Genomic DNA, 26,550 nt, shown 5'->3' with positions numbered 1-26,550 from the left:
CTTTGCCTCAGCCATGCTCACACGAAGATAATCGAACTCCCCACCATCCCGAACCTGAACGGGGTCAAATTTATACGGAGGGCTCCCCGGGGAATGTAGAACCCACCTCAGGGCTAAGGGTGCTTGGATCCGGGGCATTAATCAGGGCTAATCACAGAGCCGGAATAACTATTAATATCGTTTAATAGACCCCCCTTTCCCTTTGCCATCATGGTTCTCCTTGGCAGCAGCGTTCGCAGCCGCCTGAGGGTGAAAACGTGGGTGATGGGGAAGTTGGTAATGACTCCGCTGTTTTTTCTCATGGCTCCTTTGGGCAACAGCTGTCCGCCCCCGGTATACACTGTAGTTGATTGCAGGGAAACCCTGTACCTCTCCCCTTCTTTCTCTGCTGATTTTGCACTTTCCTCCTTGCTCACCACCAAGTGTAATCAATAGCAAAGCACTGACAGTACATAGCAGTAGTGAAATCTGAAATAACTAAGAATTAATCAGGTACTGCAGCCATGGATCTGGCTGGGTAAAATCCAACTGGGGATTTCAGTTTCATTCACCTACCCTGTTTTGGTGGTTTTCGTTTTTTTTTCCTCCCCCCCCCCCTTTTTCTATATTTGGGAAGCAACATCACAATTTTCCCTCCTTTTTCCTTTTCCTAATCCCTTTTCTTAAAAGGGGGAAAAATCCGGATGGATTTCAAGGATTGGACTGGTGTCAGCTGTGTTTTATTGCACACCTAAATCCTGATGATAGATTTTTCACTTCCCCTTCAAAGCCTTTTATCTCGGCAATTTAGCCAAATGCGTTTTCCAGAAAGTTAGTTCGAAGTTTTTTCTCCTCTTTCCTTCCTTGCCTTCCCCTTTCCCACCTCTCCCCTAAACATTATTGTCCAAACATGACTGGACAGCAACTTTTGTTTCTTGACCCTGTGGTATGACAGTCTGCTAATATTGCCAGAAGGTGCAGTTTGGGGGTTACAGTTGTGATTTTAGCTATTCAATCATATTAGCAGGAAAAATGACTTGTTTCTGTTGTACTTGAGTCTTAAGAAAAAGTGCCCATAGTTAGTGACAGTTTCCAAAGGCTTTAGTACCACCTGTGTTTCACAATGGGGGACCCAAACTCCCGGAAGAAACAAGCTCTGAACAGACTGCGTGCTCAGCTTAGGAAGAAAAAAGAATCTCTAGCTGACCAGTTTGACTTCAAGATGTATATTGCCTTTGTGTTCAAGGAGAAGGTAATTTAAGTTCCTAAGTGATTTTTGCAAGTGCATATTATTTGTTATTTGAGTATTTTGTGCATATTAGGTTTGAGAGTGTGGAGAAAGACTACTTTGTGTTTTTGCCCTTAGGGATAATTCTGTGAAGTGAGTTCTTGCAGAAAATGGAGTGCTTTTGTATATTATTTGACTTTGAAAAGTAATTCAGAATACATTTTTAACTGACACGGGACTGAGTAACTGTAAAACTTTTATGTGGAACAAAAGGAACTTTATGAAGTTGTAAGTAGGATGTTGTGTTACAGCAGAATCAAATGTTTATATGCTAAATTTAGTCTGTTACTTCAAATCTTAATAGTTTCATTTCTTAGGGTATAGTTAACGAAACAATACTTTGCAATATTTAGGAGCAATTAAATATTGAAATTGTAAATTTTTGTTTAGAATTGCTTCTTTTTTACAATTAAAAATGATCTATGTGAGTGTGATCTAGTTCCACAGTTAAATATCAGATGCATTTGAGTTATGAAAGTCAAGGAAAATGCCGTAAAAGCCATATTCTTTGGCAACTCAAAGTGGACAATTATCAACAGAGCTGTTTGACGTATGATTGGGTTATGACTAAAGGAAGTGCAACTTTGACTTATGCACTGAAAGTAGTTTGCTGATCAGAAATGTAATCTTAGCGTGATATCTATTTAGTAATTTTTATAAGCTTCCGCATTTATTCCCCAATCTTAAGTTTTTTTCTTCAGCTGTTAAGAGTATTGTAGTGTCCCAGAGTAGTTGTATTGATGAGCCATTTTCACATTTTCTGTTTTTGTCTGTGTGTGCTGTTTTTTTTTTAATGTGTTGATAGCAAATTTGATAAGATCTGATTATAATTTGGTTGAAGGTTGCAATGTAGGTTCTCTGAATCCAAGCTCCTTTTTTGTTTTGATTGGAGACAGCATTTCTCTGTGTAACAGTCCTTGCTGTTCTGGAACTCGCTGTTGTAGACCAGGCTAGCCTCAAACTCAGAGATCCCGTCTGCCTCTGCCTCCCAAGTGCTGGGATTAAAAGCATGCACCACCACCCGACTTGAATCCAGGCTCTTAAGTGTCAAAATTAGATAGACTTTTGCACATAATTCATAGGGTAATGAGCACTTGATCTTAACTAATTTGGAAACACAATTTACCGTTTCTCCCTTCTTTTAAACATTGATAATTGTAGTCAGATAATATCCAGAAAAGGTAATTGAACTTGATATAATTTCAGGAATAAAATAGTTAATTCTTTTGAATACTTGTGTGTTTTAAACTAGTGAGATTTTAATTCAGTTGCCTGTAGAACCAGTTAAGTGAATTTATGTAAGCACTGTATCACTGAATTTTTTTTCTTTAGAAGAAAAAGTCAGCACTTTTTGAAGTGTCTGAGGTTATACCAGTCATGACAAATAATTATGAAGAAAATATTCTGAAAGGTGTGCGAGATTCCAGCTATTCCTTGGAAAGTTCTATAGAGCTTCTACAGAAGGATGTGGTACAGCTCCATGCTCCCCGATACCAGTCTATGAGAAGGGTAAGTAAGTTCTGGAAGTCTTGACTTACTTAGGAAATGAGTTTGTGTGAATTAAAGTGTGCAGTTTCCCCCTGAAAGTGGCTAACAATCTTTGTGTTTAGATACCTCAGATATGTAGTGAGTGTATTTTTGGCTCAAGATCATTCTTAATTCTTAGCTGGATAAAGCATGTAGAGGTATCCTCCATTCCATTGGGTATTATGCATAAAATTGTTTTAAATACCTTTTTTATCCTAAGCTTAACTTCCAGTAAAAGCATGGGTCACTTTGCTTAGATGGAATGATAATGTATGTGATTACTGTGAATAATGTATTACTGCCAACCTTCAAAACGGCATTACATTGAAGTTAATCTGGTGTATAATCCATTATTAGTTAAAGCAGAGGAAACCTGGATATAACTGTTGTGGTCTGGAAGAAGTGCACTGACTTTTGGAAACAGATACATGGAATATGATGCTGAGAACAAGAATGGAGAAAAGTAGCCGTCTTAACAGCACATCATAATACTTTATGTGTAATAAGAGTGGTTTGGGAATATTTTTTCCAGATACATTTGATTTTGAAAGATGAAATAAAGGCATAAGCAGTAGTAACATTAGCTCTTCAGTTGGAAGTTAGTCACACAGAGAAAGTTAGATCCTTTTTGTATGAGGGACGTTGGACTAAATGACTGGATTCTACAAAATATAAAAATTTTTATTAGAGCAAGAATTATATTGTGTACAGTCTTTAACCCCTGAAGGGAGGTAGGAAATGATTCTGTAGTCAAACCCTACATTTATACCTTTTGTCATACCACTTTGTTTCTTTAACCCTTAAAAAAAATCTTTTTCTTTGTCGTTTTCTAGGATGTAATTGGCTGTACTCAGGAGATGGATTTCATTCTTTGGCCTCGGAATGATATTGAGAAAATTGTTTGTCTCCTGTTTTCTAGGTGGAAGGAATCTGATGAACCTTTTAGGCCTGTTCAGGTAAATAAAGTAGTGAGCACTTCAGTGACAGCATCTGTAATAGGTTTAACTTAAATTCTGAGGGATATGCATCCAATAGTTATTTCATAAGTCTTTGCCATCTTTTTAAATATTATGTCGTATGAGAACAAATTTATAGAATCTCTTAACACGTTTGGTTTTTAATTAACTTTACTAACATCTTGCAGACTTTTTCCCCTCCCTGACAAAGTCTCAAGGTTGCCTAGACCGACCTCTAATCGCCTAGTACCCCAGGATGACCTTGAACTTCCTGAGAGTCTTGGCTCACCCTAGGTGTGTATAGCTGGATATAGAACCCAGGCTTCACAGAACCCAGGCTTCACGTTTCCAAGTCACTCAATCTACAGAGCTGCAATCCCCCCCCCCCCCAGTCCTCTTTACTGACTTCTAACTGCCATTTTTGGAACATGTTTTTAAAGGGCATTTATTAGCTGGGCAGTGGTGGTACGTGACTTTTCATCCTAGCACTTGGAAGACAGGCTGGCAGATAGTTCACGAACTATTACTTGAAATTGTGCCTAAAGGTTATTAAAAGCCAGTGTGTTAATCTTTCCCTAAATATTTTATATACACATTTAATCTAAATACTAATTAGTGATAACTAGGTGTGTGTGACCCTGTAGAAAAAGAAATGAGACAGTTTAAAAAAGAGAGCAATAATAAGTTCAGGGTCATTCAGTTTGGAACAAACAAGGCAAAAAGTAAGCCAAAATAAGTCCTCTTAAAAAGCTGGAGACGCGAGCTCCATCGGGTGAAGAGCACTCAGTCTTCACTGGAGCTGGTTCAATCTCTATTGCCCACATGGTGCCTTGCAACCAGGCACACACATGATATATGGACACACAGGCAGATAAAACAGCCATATAAAAAATAGTAATTAAATTAATAAAAGAAGGTAAAAGTCAACAAAGTAAAGCTTATACTCATGACTCACTGCCTTCTATGAAAAGTTCTTTGAACTAATTACAGGTTTCTTGAGCCTTCAGGATTGATTATAATATACGCGTAATAACTTTGCTATTAACTTATAGCTCACCTGCAGTAAAATAAGCTAGTAATGTGACGCTAATTTCATTCCCTTAAGAAATTAAAAGCAGCATCTGTATGTTTTATACCTTATTGGAATTGGTTCCAAAATATGGAATGCATATTCTCAGTTTATGTAAAACAGTATAGTATTAGCATATAAATTTCTGTATACTATTGATCATATCTGGCTTGCTTATAACAGCCACATAATGGTGTTACACATATTGTTTAGGACATAATGGGGATATGGAGTCCATATTTGTACATTACTGATAGGGTTTTATTTTTCCTCACATTTTCAGTCTGGGATATTGAAGATACGTAGTTGGTCTACTCAATCCTAAACAAGGCCATGGAGCTGCTGACCTTCCCAGCTGTGGCCCACTCCTCTCTTGGAAATGTTCTTAGTAAATGAACCCTGCTTCTCCCATTTAAAAAAAAGAGAGCCGGGCGGTGGTGGCGCACGCCTTTAATCCCAGCACAGGAGGCAGAGGCAGGCCGATCTCTGTGAGGCCAGACTATAGTCTACAAGAGCTAGTTCCAGGACAGGAACCAAAAGCTACAGAGAAACCCTGTCTCCAAAAAAAAAAAGAAAGAAAAAAAAAAGAAAGAAATTGAGAGGACTTAAATATAAAGGCAAATGAAAAAAGAAATTTTAACTCAGACTATTTTTAAAAACTCAATATTTGAAACTTCTAAATTTGAGTACATTTGTAGTGGTGTTTAGTAGGGAGTAAAAGCTTTGAATGTGTCCTTGTCATGCTTAGTACAGTGAGATGCTGCAAGAGACTAGAGTATTTTCATTATTTCAGAGAATTTTTGTGTCTTCCTTACGCCAGTTTTATTTGGTGTGGAACATTCCTTCCTCAAGAAGAAATTTAGTAGGATATAATTTAAATGCTATGGAACTATATGGTGAATCTCAGACTATTTTCATTTTTTTGTTGTTGTTGCTGTCTTTGGTTTTTTTTTTTTTTTTTTGGTTGAGACAAGGTTATTGTTAGCATCCTGGCACATCTGGCCCCACCCCTTGGGGTACCTTGCAGAGTGAGTCACCACTGCATCATGCCTGCCCCCCAGTGTTTTGTCCCTTTAAAAGGCAAAACTCCATCTATTTCTCTTCCTCTCTCTGTATCTCCCTCATTCTCAGTCTCTCTTCTCCACCAATCCTGTCCCCAGAGGCTGGTCTCTTTCCTCCCCCCTTTTCCATTCCTTTTCTCTCAATAAAACCACTCACATACGCTCTGTCTGTATGGCATGTCTGTCCTACCCACTAAGGTCTCTTAAGCATAGAATCATAATATTTGGTGCTGTGAGTACTATGTAGTCCTGGCTCAGCTGGAACTCTCAGAAATCCACCTGCTTCCTGGTGGTGAGATTAAAAGTGTGTGTCATCACACTCTGGCCCTGAATGCTAGATTTATAGCAAAAGCTATTGAGAGAGCTAGAGTCATGACCTAGAGACTTAGTGAAAGACTTGTGTGCAAGACCTGCTTATCCCTAGTGTCATCAAGAGAAAGGGAGAGATGAACAGTATAGCTCAGTGAAAGAGCCCAGCATTCATTCACAAGTTACCATGGCAGGGGTGGAAGTGTTAAATAAAATATATTTGATAGTGACAACTAAATAGCAGCCACTCATGACTTTACATCTTAATATTGCCTGCAGTGTTCTTAGTAGCATAATTGCTCAAGGCAAATGAACTGTAACTGTTTACAGTTCTGAATTATCTGAAAGATTTTAAAGATTTCTTGAGTTCTCTATTAAGCCTGATCTTTTTGCCTAGTATTTTCTCCCTTCTTTTGCTTTTAGACATGTGAAAGAATGAAGTTGACTTCTTCCATAATAGTAATTTTGGTTTTTTTCTTCCGTAGCATTTTTTTTCGGAAGCCCATTTGTATATGTAGGGCTGTGCATTTCATTGGATGCATTAGGTTTGCATTTCCTCTTTAATTGTCTGATGCAGTGGGTTAGAGCCTTAATGTATGGCAAGGAAGCTGAAGTTTTAAAGTTAAAAAGTATTTTAAAATCACCAAATTATGTTGGAGTGTTGTTAGTGGAATTTTCTGTAATGTGTTTCTCAAGAGATCAAGCTAGATGTGATTTGGGCATTTGAAATGTGACTGATGTTAACTGAAGTGTGTGTGTGAGTGAGTGATTTTGCTTCTTTGTTTTTGTTGTTTTGAGACAGGTAGTCTATCTTGTCTAGCCTCTGTCTTCTGATTGCTGGAATTACAATCATATGTTACTATACCTGCAAGAAGTGCGTTTATTTTAGTTTCATTTGAAATGAACTGAGTTTTACGTTGCCCATAACTTTAATTAAATCTAAAACACCCTGTGTGTCTCTTGTTTTCCATACTGGTCAGCACAAACATTCATGTGGAAGCAGTAGATGATGGTTAGTCAGTGCAATGTAATTGTAACTACATAAAATGTTTGTATTTTATAATTAGGCCAAATTTGAATTTCATCACGGTGACTATGAGAAACAGTTTCTGCATGTACTGAGCCGCAAGGACAAGACAGGAATTGTTGTCAACAATCCTAACCAGTCAGTGTTTCTCTTCATTGACAGACAGCATTTGCAGGTAAGGAATTTTTTAGGACTAGTTTGGTGCTCATTTTAAGTTAAGAAACCTGTCTTAGGCCCCTTCAGAGAAGTTCCCAGACTTTGTTTCTTATGAGCACTTCCTAAAGAGCAAGCTTTCCAAGTCCCTGGTCAATGGGGTAAATATCACCTGGGAGCTAATTAGAAATAGACTCAGTTACTGCTCCGCTTCCAGTTGATCAAAATATGTATTTTAAATAAAATAACTTGTGGAGGGGGAGTGCAAGTGTGCAGGTATGTATGGCTATATGTGGATGTGGTTCCTCATGCAGTGTCCAAGTCCTAGGGCTTCATCTGGTTCTGCTTCATAAGAACTGCATACCACTGAGATCCTTAGGCTTGCTCTAGCAAGCACTTGATTGACTAAACTATCCCCAGGACTAGTAGACCACTTAATGCGAATCTTAAAAAGTAAAGCAAAAAAAACTATTACTCACTTGTGGCAATCCAGGTATTTATCAAAACAGGCATCTGCAGTTAAAAAAATCAGGCTGAAAAGTGAGGATCGGCTAGGGCTGTTATTTATCAAGCATATTCAAGGTAGGGTGTAGTAAAAGGAGCGGAGGGCCACAGCCCAGCTCCCAGCTGCCTGGCTAGCTAGCTTATACACCGAAATAACAACACACAAATTGTATTCATTTAAACTTTAAACACTGCCTGGCCCATTATTTCTAGCCTCATATTGGCTAACTCACATCTTGATTAACCCATTTCCATTAAATCTGTGTAGCACCACGAGGCTGTGGCTTACTGGGAAAGATCCTAACCTCTGTCCATCTCGGGCTGGAGATTCATGGCGTCTGCCTGACTCTGCTTTCTTCCTCCCAGAATTCTGTTTTGTCTACTCTACCCACCTAAGGAAGGGCTCACCTGTCAAAAGGCCAAGGCAGCTTCTTTATTTAACCAATGAAAATAACACACAGACAGAAGACTGCTGTAGGGAATGCAGACATTTGAAGAGACAGTATGTGCTGAATTGAAAGGCATTAAGTGCAGTGTGTGCCATAGGTCTCCCTAGGGTGGACGGATAGATGTTCTTAGTACCTCTCGACTTTAGAGAATGTGTTTCTGCCTGGTGTTAAATTACACAAATCCTGCTCATAAAGTTATTGTGACTTGATTTTTGTGACATTTTCTGTTTTTGAGACAGGTCGCCTCTAAGTAACTCACAGAGATCTGCCTGCCTCTGCTTCCTTATTGTTATATCCCACCACACTAGTTTCCTTCCTCATGTTTCTGTTAACATTTTAAATGAAACTTGGTCTAGCATGTTTAAGGCCTGTGTTTCAATTAATGGCATTGAAAGCATATTGCGAGTACCTTTCAGTTTCTCAGTATCTACTATATAGAAGAGATTTGCTCAACAAGTTGGTGCATTTCTCAAAGCTCTTAAAAAGTTCAGGACTCTTAATTTCAAAATCAGGGGTTTTAACCTGGGTGGTAGTGGCACATACCTTTAATCCCAGCACTCTGAGGCAGAGATAGGCAGATCTCTATGAGTTCCAAGGCCAGCCTGGTGTACAGAGTGAGTTCCAGGTTCCAAAGCTACAGAGAAACCCTGTGTGGGAAAAAAACAGGGTTAGTGATCATCAAAAATAGAAAGACAAAGCTTTAATAAACTTGGAAGAATATCAAGTTAGAAGTTAGTTGGTTGCCGGGCGGTGGTGGCGCATGCCTTTAATCCCAGCACTCGGGAGGCAGAGGCAGGCGGATCTCTGTGAGTTCGAGGCCAGCCTGGTCTACAAGAGCTAGTTCCAGGACAGGAACCAAAAACTACGGAGAAACCCTGTCTCGGAAAAAAAAGTTGGTTGGTTGTCTCATAATTTTTAAAAATAAAAAAAAAAATTGGTTGTTTGGACACAGATCTGCATATTTTCCATCTGAGAGCAGATAGGAAACCCAGACCTTGTTTTACTGCTAAAGGGAACCTGTTTGTTCTTTGTTGCAGGAGCTGGTTCCAGAGCATATTACAGTTCTATTGACTTCCCTAGTGTTTTAATGCATAAATTCTCTGTGCAGTTATTTCAGGCATCTCCTATTTTCCCCCATATCATGCCTGGATAGAAAATTAGAAATCTCTTGCTATGTACACTTTATAGTAGTGTGCCATATGCCTTAAATTGTGAGGGGCTGACAGTTTAAAAAACTATTAAAATTACTAAAAATTTATTTCCTTCTAGACTCCAAAAAACAAAGCCACCATCTTCAAGTTATGCAGCATCTGCCTCTACCTGCCACAGGAACAGCTCACCCACTGGGCAGTTGGCACCATAGAGGATCACCTCCGTCCTTATATGCCAGAGTAAATAAGAGCATTGACCAGCAAAATGGAGAAGACCAGAGAATGCAGCAGCGATTTTCTTTTCTTGTTTTCTTACCACTTTTCTTTCAGAGTTTAAAGAAAATGGACTCATGCACAGAACACTATGCATTTTGAAACTTGTTCATCCTGGATTTATTTTAATCATTTGTATCACAGAACTTTAAAAAAAAATTAGATGTCTTCTGCACGGACTGTGTGAAAGAAGATGCTTTGCAGACTGCTGCACTGCATCGGCATCTTACTCAAATGTGAAGGAAGGACTATTATTGTACACTGAAATGCTTAATGTATCTGAAAGCACAGGTGATGCTCAGTGTTGTGGTCTTCATGTTTGTGCTGGTTTTTGCCTCTGACATCTGTCATCAGTATTGAGGGTGAGAGTGAATGTAACAGGTATAAATAACATTTAAAAACTTAATAGCTTTGCTATAATCACCGTTGTTCCAGAGCACTGTCAGATTCATTCTAATGACCAGAATGGTTGTCACAAAAAGAAATTACAACCATGGGAAAGAAATCTTAATGAAAAAAGCATCTCATTGAGGTTATTTCTGCCTCGTGTGCACTGGGCCATGTTTGTTTTCTTGGTACTCATTAGTACATGTATTTTTTTTCCCCAGATCTCTTTCCCCGAGTTGCTGTTATAGAGTACTCTGCTGTGTGCAGATGCATTTATACACATTAAAGCAGATCTGGAGTCTGGCGTGGCTAAATGCAGCTATAAAACCAAGGAACATTCATAGCTGCAAAAACCATCATAAGTAGAGGACTTTTTGGTTTTTGTTTTGTTTTGGTGTTAGAAAATTTAATTACAAATAAAAAAATCCAGTGAATTTTGCAGAAATACTGGTTTCTACACCATCCTAAAGAAGTTGAGTGTTTGGAATAGAAAACAAAATTAAAAGTGGGGATCTTATATTGTAAAAATAACCAGAGTGTCAAGAGTTCTGAAAGCAGAACTTGATTGTGCAATGACATAAGGAAAGACTACTGTATAGCTTTTTTTTTGTTTTTGTTTTTGTTTTTTTCTTTTAAATGAAGAAAAGCTTTGCTTAAGGGTTGCATACTTTTATTGGAGTAAATCGGAATGATCCTACTCCGTTGGAGTAAAACTAGTGCTTACTGGTTTTCATTTGTATTTAGCTTCTGGTTGGAATTTGGGGGGGAGGGAAATGAAACCTAAATAAAATAGGTGAAAGCTTCCTGGCTATTCAGATGAATATATAAAACTTGCAGTGTTAACTTTTTTATCTATTATCTCATGTCATTGGTCACTTCAGGTTTATTCAGAAAAAACTGGCAGTTGTAACATGAAGAAGAATATAAGACAGATGGTCAGCTTCAGTAGTTCCCTGCCTTTTGCTTTTGTTTCATAGAAAAGGGAGAAATAATCATTCTTAATGTACATGTTAGACAGTTAAGCAGCCATTTTTGTCTCAGAATAATTTCGATAAATTGGCAAAGACCGTATAAGATGTTCTGGTGTAACACATTAAGATTTTAGCATTTTGGCACGTATTTTTTCTTTGTATATTTGTAAATATTTACCCAACCATTGCATTTTTGCACACTATTTAATTTTTTGCCCTTTCATACTTAGGGCAATGTTACAAGTAAGCACAGGATTGTGTGTGTGTGTGTGTGTGGGGGGGGGAGACGGTGTTCTTGGTTACAATTTTTTTTTTTTTTGATTTTCGAGCTGGTTTCTCTGTAGCTTTGGAGCCTGTCCTGGAACTAGCTCTGTAGACCAGGCTGGTCTCGAACTCAGAGATTTCAGCACTCCCTAGTGCTGAAATTAAAGGCGTCACCATCGCCTGGCCATATCTTTTTTTTTTTTTTTTTAAAGAAATACCAATTCCCATTCCCTCACCTCCTCTCATTCCCTCCACACACCCTCTCACCCCATCTCCCTCTAATCCAAAGAGAGGGTAAGGCTCTTTGCTTTGTGGACCGTCCAAGGCCCTCCCTTTATTTATTTGGTTACAATATCTTATAGTACCATTACCAAGCTTCCAACATGACAGTGTATACCATCCATGTTCTTGTCAATTATCTCAAAAAGTTCAGTTTTTCTGTGGTTTGACTTTGTACCCTTCTGGTTAATATTCAGAAGCACATGCCATCTGCTCCTTAAAGCTAACTTTGGTTTCTGTACTATGTGCTTATTGCTAGTCATTGGTAGCAAAGAAGATGAAAATATCCACTTACCCCCCTTTAGTTACAATGAAGCTTAGTGCCTAACCAAGCCAATCTTTTGAAAAAAATATTTCAGCCTTGTATGTGTATGGGTGTGTGTATCATATCCATGCAATGCCCATGGAGGGAATCAAACTCAGGTCCTTTGGAAGAGCAGCCAGGGCTCTTAATTGTTACACTGTTTCCAGCCCCAACTAATCTTGATGGTTGCAAAAGATTTTTTCAAATTTCACTCAGTATATTTCAGCATTTTGTGAACCTTGTCACATATAATATGAAAGACTCGTTTCTTGAGCACTTTCATGGATAAATCACAGCACCTCTCTGAGTATCTGGACCCAGCTCCTACAAAAAGGTCCCTTTAGTAGGAAAGGATAGAAATCAAGATCTAGGTTTCCTGTTTGTCCACAGCTGAGGAGTCAAGAGGTCTGGTATCTAACACAACTATTGACTCAGATATTTCAAGTCCCTGAAAAATGAAGGAAGCAAGCGTCCTCTAGTTTTTGAGACCTTTGAGAAATGTAATTTGTTAACTTGAATATAGTACAGTAGGCTGGGAGACAAAGGGGCTCATGATATGTCCCCTCTATGCAAAAGATAAGTCGAGATACACAAAGTCAGCATAGAAAGGTACTTAGGCTATTTAGGCTATTTCTAGTGTCGGGCTTCATTTCAAACTTAGGCTACATACTACAGGCTCTTCATTTCCCAGTATGGCTGTGGTAGATCCACTTTGGAAATTGGTAATCATGTCTCATAAAGTAAATGGAAATGTGACAGTGTTTTAGAGCTGGGAAAGACCTAAAATTTCATTATTGCTGTGTTGACATGTCTCCTTAAACTGGGTTCTCAGGTAATGGTTTTTGGAGGTGGGAAGCCTTTTTTTGTGTGCTAATTCTTGTCCCCCTTTGCCATGTGAAGGCAACTATCTGAGTGTGGTGGAAGTTGAGCTGCAAGTCATTTCTAAGGTTTATGTGTTGTCCAGTCTATACGACTAACTAATGTCTGTCAAATTCATCTTTCTCCTTTAATACTAGGCGTCAGTTGTAGAGTAATATTAAAGTGGGTCTTCTAGCTTCTTTACTGTTACAAAAACAGTGAACTAAAACTAGTTAGGCAAGGTGGAACAACACCTACAATCCCAGCATTTAGGAGGCTGAAGCAGAAAATTGTGAGTTCAGTTATCCTGGGTGACAAAAAGCAAGACCAAAACATTGAGCCAAGAACACCTTCATGCAATGATCATGCACCTGACTAAAAGATGTTTCAAAAGAAAGATATCCCAGCTGGACTTGTGGCACACATTTAATCACAGCACCAGAGAGGCAAAGGAAGGTGGATCTCTGAGTTCAAGGTCAGCCTGCTCTACACAGTGAGTACCAGGATAGCCAGAGACTCTGGGAAAGAAAAGCAAAAAAAACCCAACCTCCGTAATATATTTTCGTTTTAGTTTCTGCACCCCAAAGAAAACACTTAGCTACTTCTAGTTTTGATATTTATTTCAGAAAGTTACTCATTGTTGGGCTTCATTGGGTCACCCTGCTGTTTGTTCCCTCAGTTTCCCAGGTGTTTAGTATGTCTGCCTTGTGCTATCAATTTCCCTGTGGTCTTGTTGGTCAGATCCACCGAGGCAAATGCAAGTGTTTTTCCTTGCTTCAGAATTTGTGCTGTGATCACTACTACTTCTCCAAGTTTAGCAGGTGACATAAACCTTAAAAGAAAACATTGAAATATAGTGGTTAGGTAATTGTTGAAAGATTGCGACAAACTCCTACAGGCTTTCCTGTGTAACCTACAGATTATCTCAGAATACTACTGGCAAGCTTTTGGTATCAAATTCAAGTAGTTGGTCTGCAAGATGCTCTTCTTTCCTTCATCTATGTGTGTCTTTTCACATAAACACGGGATTTCCTTGCCTTTTTTTCTTTAAAATTTCCTATTTCATATTTATTTGAAACCACTGAAAGAGTACCTGTAGCTTGCATTTAATCTCTTTAGCTTCTTAAAAGTGAAGTATCTGAGTGTTTACATCTCAGCAGACTTTATTCAACTCCAAAGTGAGTGTAAGAACCACAAGGAGTGGACTGGAGGCGTGGCACAACAGTTCAGAGCACTGGCTACTATAGAAGACCCAGGTTCAATTCCCAGCACTTGCACGCCAGCCCACAACCCTCTGTAACTCCAGTTCCAAGGGATCCGATTTCCAACCTCTGGTTCCTGTATTTGTGTGGTGCACATGCATACACTCTGATACATACACATACATTTAAGAAAGAAACTATAAGAAATGAAGAAAAGTTTTTAGCCATCTTGGTAATGAACTGCATATTCAGTTGTCCCTCTGTATCCGTGAGGATTAATGTAAATACACCTGTCCACACCAAATCCATAAATGCTAAGGGCCCTTATATAAAGTAAACATGCAAGTCAAGATCTACTTTACAAGAAATTTTAAGTTTAAATTTGCATTCATTTTGTGTGTGCTTGTACACAGTATATGAGTGAAGGTCAGCAGAAAACTTGGTGTCAGTTCTTCTACTATGTGAGTTCCAGGGGTCAGTCTCAAGTCATCAGATTTGGTAGGAAGTTCTCTTACCTACATCTCACTGGCCCCATAAGTTGTTGTTGCTTAGCTCTCCAGCTCTGTATCTTACTTTATGTGTATACCTCTGTGTGGATACATGCATACGAGTGTCCAAGAGGTGAGAGGGGTCAGGTCTCACTGAACTGGAATTAAAGGCGAGTGCTGGGAACCAAACTCAGGTCCTCTACAAGACTGTTACGTTCTTAAGCCATCTCTCCACCCCTTTTGTCTTCATGGGAAAATAGTCATCAATTGGGCTTGCTCACCACACAAGATAAAGACCACCAAATATGGCTCATTAGCATAATGTCTCTTCTGTCCATCTACAGTTTGTCCTGTATTTTGATTATTGAGCTCTCAACTTATTCCCAGGCTTAAGAGAAACTGACAGGGTTCCAGTTTTTTGAAACTGGGTCTTCTTGACCTTGAACTGAAGATCCTCTTGGCTCAGCCTCCCAAGTGCTAGGATAAAAGACTTGAGCCACTATGCCTAGCCTTAGAACTCAAGTTTTCAATTTGGAAAAGTGATGTACATTTTCACAATCGTGAATGACAGGCTATCTAGGCCATACTGCTCCCTGATCCTGTCATTTAAGCCATACTCACAGGAGATTCAGGATCCCTTCCTGGCACCTGTGTTCACTTTGTTGCAAGATTTTGGTAACACGGGAAATGGTCAACAACTTTTTTCCAAATGTCATTCACACTTTTCTTTGGGAGAAGAGGGTGGGGGTGGGGAACACAGGGTTTCATAAAGTCAAGGCTAGCTTTGAACTCTTCTGATCTTCCAATGTCTACCAAGTGTTGGGATTATACAACTACATCTGGCTAATTAGTGATACTTTAATTACTGTTTTAGGGGTTTTTGTTTGTTTTAAAGCGGGGTTTCACTATGTGGCCCAGGCTGGCCTGGAACTCACTAAATAGGTCGCCCAGCTTTGATGGACTCACAGGGGTTTCACTTGCTTCCCCCTCCCAAGATATGGGATTAAAGGTATGTCCCAGCATGCCTGGCACAAGTGATTTTTTTTTTTTTTGAGACAGGGTTTCTCTGTAGCTTTGGAGCCTGTCCTGGAACTAGCTCTGTAGACCAGGCTGGCCTTGAACTCACAGAGATCCGCCTTCCTCTACCTCCTGAGTTTTAGGATTAAAGATGTGCACTACCACCGCGGGCACAGGTGATACTTTTAAGGACTATATGAAAGTTATAAATCATGAGTTCAAACAACTATGGATTGAAGATATTTGAAAAACAAGCACACACGTCCACAAGATGTAGTTTTTGGTCACACCCCCACACAATATAGTGTTTTTTGAAACAAGTATGATTTTTTAAAAAAATCATCTGGATGGTATCTAGATACATACGTTACGTTCATGTCAACACTGACTCCAGGAAGCCCTCTTTCTGTCCCCATCAGAGCCATGGTTGATATGGAATCTATCAAAGTTGCTGTCAGGCCCCCATGGAGAGTACCAAACTTATTAGTATGCTCTTCTTCCACTTTCATTTCACAAATTACTTTATCAGGAGCAGCAGAGACAAGCGTCACCTAAATATTAAAATGTGAAAAAAATATTTGAACATTAATTCTGTGCTTTTTGAATAGCTCAAATACATCATCACAGCAAGAACAATCCTGACGCTGGAAGCTTGGCACAGAGCCACACACCTGTAATTCCAGCACGTGGGGCACAGAGGGAGGAGGACATGTATTACTAGGTGCCAGGGCTCTAATAGTGAAATCTTAAAAAATATGTATTTTTTAAAAACCATGCTGATAGGCATATGCACATGGAATGTAATGGAACAGGGTGTAAGGTGTTTTGGAGACAGAGTTACAGACAGTTGTAAGCCAGTCACCCATCCTGGGTGCTAGAAACAAATCCCAGGTCCTCTGTAAGACTAGTATGTGGTTTTAACCACAGAGCCATCTCTCTATCCCCCATAGTAAGATTTTGTCTTAAATTAATATATGCATGTGTGTGTGTGTCTGAGTATTTTGTCTGCATATACATGAACAGAGACTGCTCATTTGTTTCCTGGCCACCCTGACCTGAATAATCACACAGAAACCATATTTATTACAACACTGCTTGGTCAATGGCTTAGGCATATTCCAAGCTAGCTCTTACATCTTAAATTAATCTATTTCTTATTTATTTATTTATTCATTCATTCATTCATTTGGTTTTTTGAAACAGGGTTTCTCTGTACCTTTGGATCCTGTCCTGGAACTAGCTCTTGTAGACCAGGCAGGTCTTGAACTCACAGAGATCCGCCTGCCTCTGCCTCCCAAGTGCTGGGATTAAAGGCATGCACCACCACCGCCAGGCTGAAATTAAGACATTTCTATTCATCTGTATATCATCATGAGGTTGGGTCCTACCGGTAAGGTTCCAACAGCATCTTTCTCCTTTGACAGCTACATGGTATCTCTTTGACTCTGCCTACTTTCTCTCTATATCTCTTCCAGCCTGGCTATATTCTGCCCTGTCATAGGCCAAAGTAGTTTTTTTATTAACCAATGGTAATAAAACATATTCATAGCACACAGAGGGGAATCCCACATCACATATATGTCTAGTTCCGAGATCCTGTCTTTAAAAAGTCATTTGAACAAACAGAATATGCCTAAAAAAGTGGACTCAGAGCTGGGCAGTGGTGGCGCATGCCTGGTCTACAAGAGCTAGTTCCAGGACAGGCTCCAAAGCTGCCTTGACAATTAATGGTTGAAATTAGCCCTTTTATAATTTATTTTCTAGCTCAACCTTCAATATATTCTGATTACCAGAGTAAAGTCTGGCAGGAATACACTCCTGGACTCCTGCTTGCTGCTAGCTGGAGCTTAGAAACTGGGTTCCTGGCCTTAATAAACTCTCTTAGCATTCAGCTGGGATCAGTGTGCTAGGGCTACAAATGAGAGAGAGAGAGAGAGAGAGAGAGAGAGAGAGAGAGAGAGAGAATATATGTTCAAGAAAAACAATGTTGCCATGCTGTGGTGGCGCACGCCTTTAATCCCAGCACTTGGGAGGCAGAGGCAGGCGGATCTCTGTGAGGTCGAGACCAGCCTGGTCTACAAGAGCTAGTTCCAGGACAGGCGCCAAAACCACAGAGAAACCGTGTCTCGAAAAAACAAAACAAACAAAAAAAAAGGAAGAAAATGTTTTTTGCTATTCCTCATTTTGCAGAGTTCAGCTCATTGGGCTGAGAGATGGTTCAGCAGTTAAGCGTACTTGATACTCTTGCAGAGGACCCGAGTCTCATTCCTAGCACCCACATAGCAACTCATAACCATTTACAACTCCAGTTCCAGAAGATTCTTTTGGCCTCCATAGGCACCTGTAGGGAAATCACATACATAAAATAAACATAAAATATTAAAGAATTCAGAGGGTTGTATGTACCAGAATTCCCTTGTGTTTTTTTTTAATATTTAAATTTATTTTTGTGATTGAGTCTCTTGTGTGTATGTGTGCATCATGAGTGTGGCTGGTGCCCACAAAAGTAAGAAAAGGTCGGATACCTGCAACTTGGTTATGGATGGTTGTGAGTCACTGTGTGGGGCTGAGAACTGAACCCTGGTCCTCTAAGAGGTAGTTCTTCAGCCTCCCAAATGATAGCATCACAGGCCTGCATCACCAGGCAGGCCTAGCTCTCTTTGGACCTTTTCCATGAACCAACCCCCACAATCTGTCATCTTCTAACCACCAAAAAAAGGTTTTAAATTGGTTGTTTTTTAGTTTTTATACAAGCAGAGTAATTTTCTACATGAATTAATGAATAGTGCAAAACAGCTTAAAAAACAGGCTGGGAGATGTTCAGTCATTCAAGCTACTAGGATTATTAGTAAACTTCAGTCAGAACCCCATTTAAACAAAAGAAGTGGAATAATATAATTCAGCAATGTTAAATTATTGCTTGAAGGTCCCATTCATTTTTAAAGTATAATGAAAAGTATTACATGAACGATACAGAGAAAGCAAGGGTTCCTTTGGAAGCACTTTCGGGCTGTCCATGGTGGGGATGCGGTTTCTTTCTCTCCACCATCTCCAGCTGCAGGGATGGCAAGTATGCGCCACCACTAACAGGCTCTGTCCCCTCCCTTTCCTTCCTCATATCACAAATTTGCTTGCAAGCAGGTCACACACTGTGAACGCTCCCCATATTAAAATCTTTCACTACTGAGACCTTTTTCGAGGCAAAATTTGCAATGACCTCTAACTTTTTTCTGATCTTCCTGCCTCTGTCTTCTGAGTGCTGGATTACAGCTGTGCCCACCATCCCCAGTTGCCCAGCTCATACAGTAATGGGGATTAAACCTTGGGTTTTGTGCACAAAGGGCATCCTACCAACTGAGCTATAAATCCCCAGCACCCCCGTATTCTCTAAGGAATGTGCTGAGAGCTGTAAAATCCTCAGTCTCTTTAATGTGAATTTTCTTGGGGGTTCTTTTTCTGCAGCTTTATTTTCTTATTTATTCAACTATGTATTCACTGGACTGCAGGAAATTTTTACCTCTGAGATTAAACTCATGCGACCTTCGTAGTATATGTGGCTTGACCAAAACGTCACTACATGATGTATGACAGTTATATGCCACACAGATGGCGCCTATTTTGCTGATACATTCAGTGGTTCATTTCAGGGTCACCTCATATGTGACAGAATTGCTCTAGGTCTGTCATTTTAATTGTTGAGACAGCATCTCCCGTAGTCCAGGTTGACGCCACCTCTGAGAACCCTCTCCCGTTCACCCCAGCCTCCACCTGATGGGTACCAGGATTATAGGCAAACTACTATGCCTGGCTATCTATTCACTGTCGTAAGATGGGGAAATTTGTAGAAGCCTTTAGGCTTCTTCCCAAGTCAGTACAGCTTTAGTGCTTGAACTAGTTTTTACTCTACAGAAGGCCACGAAGGGGGATAAAATGAAATAATATAAGCTCCCTCAAACAATGCTGTGTTTTAAACAAGAGGTACATCAAAGGGGGGGGTGGAGAGTCAGTGTTGCCTGTTCCAGCTACAAGATGTCCTCACAAACCAATAGTCTATAACAGGAAGATGGGCCCAGAATGTAATAACCCTTCTTTTGTGTGCTGAGCAAGTATTCTTTTGTTTTGTTTTTTCGAGACAGGGTTTCTCTGTGTAACATTTCTGGCTATCATGGAACTCACTCTGTAGACCAGGCTGGTTTTGAACTCACAGAGCTATGCCTGCCTCTGCCTCCCAAGTGCTAGAAGTAATGGCATGTGATACCACAACCCGGCTGAACAAGTATTCTATCACTGAGCCACATTCAACATGTGCCTTTAAATCAAGAATTGGCAGGGCAAAAGGAATGAGTTTCATTTTTGTTTAGAGTTAGGTCTCAAGTACTCAAGAGCTGAGGATAACCTTGAATTGAACCCATGACCTTATGTGTGCACTTTACCCGGGTGTCGCACAATCAGTCCTTAGGTAATAATTGTTAACCAGAGATTTATGGGAAAATTACATTCTGTTGAGACAGTACATAAGCCCTCTCAAGATGAACGAACAATTCCAAGGACAGGGCAAAGACACAGTATATATCTAGAAAGGACAGTGTGGCAATTTAACTACCTTTGGATGCAAGGCAAAGTATTTCACTAGCAGCACAGTCAAGATTCCTCAAGCCAGGCCTGCTGCCATGTGGCCTGGGTGATTCTCTGTGATGAGGGGACACCGTGGTGAAAAGTTGTGTACTGTAGGGTACTGATTAGCACCCCTACTCTCTACCCATTAGATGCCAGAACATCTGTCTCCTATTCTGTTAACATGTGGTAAAAAAATGTCTCCAAGTAAACGTGTCTTCCATATAGGACAGAGTCCATACACTCATGAACTCAGGAGCCGTGGTTGCCATAGAATCATAGAATTCTATGACTCTTCATAGAATCAAGCTGGTTAGCATTCCAGCATGGAGGAAAGTGGCTCATGAGTCCCCACTCCAGCGGGAGAGTTATGGATAGCTGACCGCTTGTGGGGTGGAGAACAGTCAGTTTTCTTTAAGGCTATGGCATCTGGTAGGTCAGTTACATCCCAGTAGATGGTCCCATATGTAGTCTATGGACAGCACAAACGGACTCAAGGGGTTATTAAAAAATGAGCCAAAACTGGGTGTGGTGTTACATACCTTTAATCTCAGCACTTGGGAGACAGAGACAGGAGGATCTCTTGAGTTCAATGCCAGTCTACCAGCCTGCTATACTCAGGGAGCTCCAGGACAGCCAAGTCTAGAGAGACTTTGTTCCAAAAACAAAAACAAAATGGGGGGGGGCATGAAGTTGGGAGGCAGCAAGGAGTGGATCTGGGAGGACTTAGGGGGAGAACTAGGGAGTGAATAAGATACACACATAAACATACATATATATGCATATATATAAAAAGTTCTCAAAACAGAAATCTCAAGGTCCAAATCAGGAGCAGAAGGAGAGAGAGCACGAGCAAGGAACTCAGGACTGCGAGGGATGCAGCCACACACTGAGACAATGGGGATGTTCTATCAGGAACTCACCAAGACCAGCTCTGGGCCTGGGTCTGAAAAAGCCTGGGATAAAACCGGACTCGCTGAACATAGTGGACAATGAGGACTACTGAGAACTCAAGAACAATGGCAATGGGTTTTTGTTCCTATTGCACGTACTGGCTTTGTGGGAGCCTAGGCAGTTTGGATGCTCACCTTACTAGTCCTGGATGGAGGTGGGTGGTCCTTGGACTTCCCACAGGGCAGGGAATCTTGATTGCTCTTTGGGCTAACGAGGGAGGGGGACTTGATTGGGGGAAGGGGAGGGAAATGGGAGGCAGTGGCGGGGAAGAATCAGAAATCTTTAATAAATAAATAAAAATAAAAAAAATTTTAAAAAAGTTCTCAAAAAATAATATACATAAAAAGTTCTCAGAAAACAGTCTGCTTCATAGGATAAAGAGCACTCAATTCTAGAACTGAAAAGGCCAACTACAATCTATGAATTATTATAATTGTGTCCTCGGATAGGTCTGGCAAAGGAGGCATCCAGAGAAGACTGGCAAAAATACCCAAGCCTCTGGCAGGAACTTAGGAGAGGCACTTCTGGTTCTTTTGAGTGTTCCTGCCTTCCTTGTGGAGCCTTGAAAGTTGTAAGCACTTAAAGCTCATTTATTGTAGTACTCTTCATATTTCAAATGTCCCAGTAAAGAGGGTATTTAAAGAAAGTACACTATTCTATACAATGGAATAATCTTCTTAAAAGGAAAGAAAGGCCTAGTTGTGTCCTGCAGCTGGCTGGAAGCTCTTCTGCAGGCTCTGGTATGAATGTATTGTGAAGCTCAGGTTCATTCGCCAAAACGTGGTAGTGTGTTTGAGCTCTAAAAATATGGTATGCCACCTGTGTGCCGAGTAACTGGATTTACAAAGCTGCCTAGGAGTTTGAGAATTTATAATGAAAAAAAAAAAATGGAGATTCCCTTTCGGAAGCAGTCAAAACTTGCAAGGCCAGAGGGAGGACACTCTGCTAGCTGGGTTGTTTGCAAGCATGGAGCTTCAGGGATGCAGCAATTCTGAGCTTCCGCTCATGCCGGGGTGGGCTTTCAGTGACACAGTTGCCTTTGCGCCATCTGTGATCTCAGAAACTCACAGATGTGGGCAGGTGTTTGTTCATTTCTCCCCAGGGAAATATGTTAGGAAAATATGATAGGAAATTTTCCTATCCTATCCACATGATAGGAAAATATGTTTCATGTGGACACAATTTCTTTTCATCTTGAGACAAGGCCTCATGTAGTTTAGGTTGGCTTTGAAGTAGGTATGAACTTGAGGATGAACTTCTTATCTATCTGTGTCTACCTCCTTCCTGAGTGCGGCTGGGATCACAGGTATGTACTATTACATATGGTTTAACATGGTGCTGGAGATGTAAGCCACGACTTTGTGCATGCGAGGCAAGCATTCTACCAACTGAGCTATATCCCCAGCCTCCTTGAGGATACAGAATTTAAAATGAAGTGTTAAATAGTTTTTTTTTTTAATGGGACTAATGTAGGTAGACCTGGCCAGGATGTCAAAGTTTTTGCAAAGCTAGTAAGTATAAGAATCTTTTATGAACCACTAAGCAGAAATACATTGGTGTGATGATATGCACACAACCACAAGAGTAATACCAGCACTCAGGAGACAGAGGCAAGGAGGGTAAACTCAAGTTCCAGAAAAGCCAGGATGCTGTCTCAAAAACAAAACAAAGGAAACCGTAAAAACCACATATATACACATACAAACCGCTATACAGAAATATATACTTTAGTCTGAGCTTCTCTGCCTACATAAAACATAACCACTTACCTGTTGTAAATCAAGTTACCAATCACACAATGATTATTATCAACCTGTGTGGCTTAACAGCCATTCACTGCTACCTATAAAATACTGAGTGAGCTCTGGCAGTGTGTCTAGCAATAGTGTAAATGCGAAATCTATATTGATTTTCAAAGAGTAAGCACTGAAAAAATCAACTTTTTTTTTTTTTTTAAGAAAGGTTAACTGTTCTTTTTTGCGAAGTGGCATGGTTATGTGACTAGTCTTACAAACTCCCCTGCATCAGCCTCCCCTAAGCTGGAATTAGAGACAGGCACCATCATGCCGGACTAAGTTATGAGAATTTTAACTAATTACTCAAAGGCAATCAAACTAATGTCAAAATTATCTCACACATGAAAGTCAGATGTGGTGGCACATACTGTTAATCCCCATACTCAAAAGGCAGAGGCAGATGGATCTCTGTGAGTTCCAGGCCAGCCTGGTCTACACATCAAGTTCAAGAACAGCTAGAGCGACATAGAGAGACCTTGTTTAAATCGAAAAAAGAAAAATAAAAAATATATTACAAAATATTATATAGCCACAAGGTTGATGACAGTTTAAGGAGGAAATGTTTATAGACCCCACCAATGGAGGACCTCCAACCGGCAAGCACGCTGCTAGCCACATCCCCATTCTCACAGCAGATTTAAAAAATAATTCAAATTTTCAAATTTCATCTTAGATAAATACATTCTTTTTTCCTTCCTTCCTTCCTTCCTTCCTTCCTTCCTTTCTTTCTTTCTTTCTTTCTTTCTTTCTTTCTTTCTTTCTTTCTTTCTTTCTTTCTTTCTCCCCCCCCCCCCAGAAAGGGTTTCTCTGTAGCTTTNAAATAAATAAATAAATAAATAAATAAATAAATAGATATGAAGAAAAATCCTGCATTTTTGGAATGCCTCATAAAAGCTCTGCTACAGTATACTAACTTAGATCCAGAAACTACGGAAGGCAGACAGTTACTCATGTCCCTATTATGGGATTTCACCAACCACTCATTACCTCAACCATGTTAATTCATGCCCACTACCGATTAAAATAGGGGATCAGGTGTTATTTTCTCCCCCACACCAATGCCCCTCGACCCTTTCCCCTAAATGGCAGAGCCCCTTTAAAGTAATTCTTGTAACTCCCACAGCTGCCAAGACCGAGGGACTTCCTCATTGAATTCACCTGTCGCATCTTAAACCTTTTACCCTTTCAGCTCAAGATACCCCCTCATATACAGTAACTCAAACATGGCCCTGTTCCCTTAAGTTCCAGAGGACACCAGGATCAGCCACTCTTTCTCCAGTTCCCAAAAAAATAAAAGTCTCATCCTTACTCAACTTCTTGTGCCCAAAACTCCACATACTCTCCCTTTTCTTCTTTCTCCCATATGCGTTCAATGTCATTCTTAAATTTCTAGTTAACCACCCAGCTGTTATTACAGGAACCATCATTAAACATAGAGCCAGAGGAGTGTCAAAAGCCCAGGCGGTAAGAAACAATAATGAGTTTGTAGCCCCAAACTCCAAAAACTCACAAAACAAACTTTAACATAACAGGTTTTATCATTGACTGCAGCAGTGTTTTCTGGATGTTAAGCTCCAGGGAGCCAATTGGACCCACCTAAACAGACCAGACTCACCTGGAATAAGTATAGTTTAATTCTTTCCTTGTCATTCCTGGTCTTGAGAACCCCTGGGGGAAAAAAAAACCCTCTATCTTCCATCTTGGGAACTCTCCTCTGTTAATCTCTAGTATAGATGGAGCTGCGGGCAGGCCTGCTTTTCATCCCGCCCGGTCCCCACATGGTTAGCTTTACACCCAAAATAACAACACACAAATTGTATTCTTTTAAACACTGCCTGGCCCATTAGTTTCAGGCTCTTATTGGCTAATTCTCATATCTTGCTTAACCCATATCTAGTAATCTGTGTAGCACCAAGAAGTTGTGTATTACCAGGAAAGATTCAGCATGTCTGACCTGGCAGCCGGGTCCATCGAATCTGACCCAGAGAGGAGAGGCATGGCGATTGCCTCACTTCCTCCCAGCATTCTGTTCTGTCTACTCCACCCACCTAAGGGCTGGCAGTTTCAAATGGGCCAAGGCAGTTTCTTTATTAACCAATGAAATTAACTCCTCCATCACTCTAGGATCTAAAATTTTTTCCAAACGTAATTTTTGCCTTTCCAGCATTTTATGAGGTCCAAGCTGCCTCATAAAACTGCCAACCAGTTCCTCAGAGCCTGGAAAATACAGCAGTAATCATTCACCCCAGGACGTGGTCAAACATCCCAATTCTTCAACACCCACAAAGTCAGCGTGAAGCAGTCATGAGAGACCTTACAACGCCCCATTCCCATCCATTAAGATCTTCAAACCACTAAATTTTTTTATAATAAACAAAAGGGTTGAATGTAATTATTGAACCACCCATGAGGCTGCACTTCCAGGTCACCCATCATCATTGTGTGACATAGCCACGTCTTCCTCCTGTCTCATGAACAAGGCATGGGTCGCCGGTCATCACCATGTGATTTAGTCACATCTTCCCCCTGTGCGCATGTGCTAGGCAGCCTTTAAAAGCTGGAGGCGCCATCTTTGCTCTCTCTCAGTACACCATTCCCAGGCTTGTGTGCACTTTCCCCTCTAATAAACTCCTAAGTGGGTTTGTTCATGTTTCATGTTCTCTTCTCGCTTGAGCCAGATCGTTTCACCCATTCTCACAGCAGATTTAAGAAAAAATAATTCAAATTTATTCTTAGATAAATACATTCTTTTTTGGATAATATCATGTTTCCAAAAGTCACTGTCAAATGATGTCTTTGGACTTTAAATAAACATTAAATACGCCCACTTAAGTGTTATTTCCTATTTTTGACAAATGCCTTGATACGTTATGTACACCGTTAAAAAAACCCAAGAGGGGAGTGTTCAAGGAGAAAGATTTCAAATACCTGTAGCTAATCAGTATTTAAATCTCACACCCAAATTCTTTCCAAAATTCCAAGCATTCTTTCTTAATCGTAAAAAGCAGACGTTCATGAATCAAAATATCTATCAACCTGTGTTACAGAGTAAGACCCAGTCTCAAAACGCAGAAACATAACATAGGAACTAGTCCGTCCTTCACTTCTGTACCTCAACGTACTTCGCTTTCGTGCCTTAAAACAAACAATCCCTACACACTCGTCCTGTACTCCAGCGTCCCTTAAATGATTGTACCCAAGACTTTTCTCTTGGCTTACTCCAGTGGACCAAACCCGTCTCTACGGGTGTCAAAGTCATGCTTATTTACGGTTAGAAGAGAATTCACGCACTCTCGGGCGTTTGAGAGGCCACGAAGGTGGGCTCATAAGACACTCTACCAAATAGACTAAAATCCAACTCGGGTGTTTTATTAGATACATCCTCTCCACCAGAGGCTTTGCGGACAATACCTTTTCCAAAACTCTATCAAAACCGGGAACTCTGAACACGACCTTCATGGCGTCCCGTAGAGTCTGGGTCAAGTTGCTCATCGTGGACGCAACTCAAGATTCTGGGCTCTGGAGGAAGGAACTCTGGAAGAGACGCTTGGGAAAGCACCAGGACGTGGAAGGTCAAACCCGCACGCCCGGCCCGTGCTGCGCGCGCTCTGGACGAAGGGTCGCGCGCTCCGGCTGCCCAAGTCCTCACAGCCCGGGCGCTTCAGTTTTG

The 26,550-nt window shown here is 40.4% G+C and overlaps 2 protein-coding genes across 2 annotated transcripts; one reads left to right on the top strand and one right to left on the bottom strand.

The window, feature by feature from the left end:
- Position 1: 1 nt before the first annotated feature.
- On the top strand, positions 2-10,937 carry CUNH6orf62 (chromosome unknown C6orf62 homolog). The gene is made up of 5 exons (XM_050142736.1): positions 2-1,231; positions 2,600-2,776; positions 3,628-3,750; positions 7,257-7,391; positions 9,592-10,937. The coding sequence occupies exons 1-5, from the start codon at positions 1,103-1,105 to the stop codon at positions 9,715-9,717; spliced, it is 690 nt and encodes a 229-aa protein (XP_049998693.1). The 5' UTR covers positions 2-1,102; the 3' UTR covers positions 9,718-10,937.
- Acot13 (acyl-CoA thioesterase 13) lies at positions 10,679-26,530 on the bottom strand. The gene is made up of 3 exons (XM_050142737.1): positions 26,292-26,530; positions 15,883-16,067; positions 10,679-13,641 (listed from the first exon to the last, which is right to left on the bottom strand). The coding sequence occupies exons 1-3, from the start codon at positions 26,370-26,372 to the stop codon at positions 13,485-13,487; spliced, it is 423 nt and encodes a 140-aa protein (XP_049998694.1). The 5' UTR covers positions 26,373-26,530; the 3' UTR covers positions 10,679-13,484.
- Positions 26,531-26,550: the final 20 nt, after the last annotated feature.

Source organism: Alexandromys fortis, unplaced genomic scaffold, assembly GCF_014885135.2.
Source record: "Alexandromys fortis isolate MF-2015 unplaced genomic scaffold, M_Fortis_MF-2015_v1.1 scaffold_5, whole genome shotgun sequence".
NCBI lineage: Eukaryota > Metazoa > Chordata > Mammalia > Rodentia > Cricetidae > Alexandromys > Alexandromys fortis.
Note: the sequence above shows the minus strand (reverse complement) of the source record. Positions and strands in the feature narration are given on the sequence as shown.

Coding starts and splice junctions, on each gene's coding strand:
- CUNH6orf62 (XM_050142736.1), top strand. CDS start 1,103: ATGGGGGACCCAAACTCCCGGAAGAAACAAGCTCTGAACAGACTGCGT. Junction 1,232..2,599: donor CCTTTGTGTTCAAGGAGAAG/GTAATTTAAGTT, acceptor TTTTTTCTTTAG/AAGAAAAAGTCAGCACTTTT. Junction 7,392..9,591: donor TTGACAGACAGCATTTGCAG/GTAAGGAATTTT, acceptor ATTTCCTTCTAG/ACTCCAAAAAACAAAGCCAC.
- Acot13 (XM_050142737.1), bottom strand. CDS start 26,372: ATGAGCAACTTGACCCAGACTCTACGGGACGCCATGAAGGTCGTGTTC. Junction 16,068..26,291: donor TTGATAGAGTTTTGGAAAAG/GTATTGTCCGCA, acceptor TTTAATATTTAG/GTGACGCTTGTCTCTGCTGC. Junction 13,642..15,882: donor AGTGTTGACATGAACGTAAC/GTATGTATCTAG, acceptor TTTTCTTTTAAG/GTTTATGTCACCTGCTAAAC.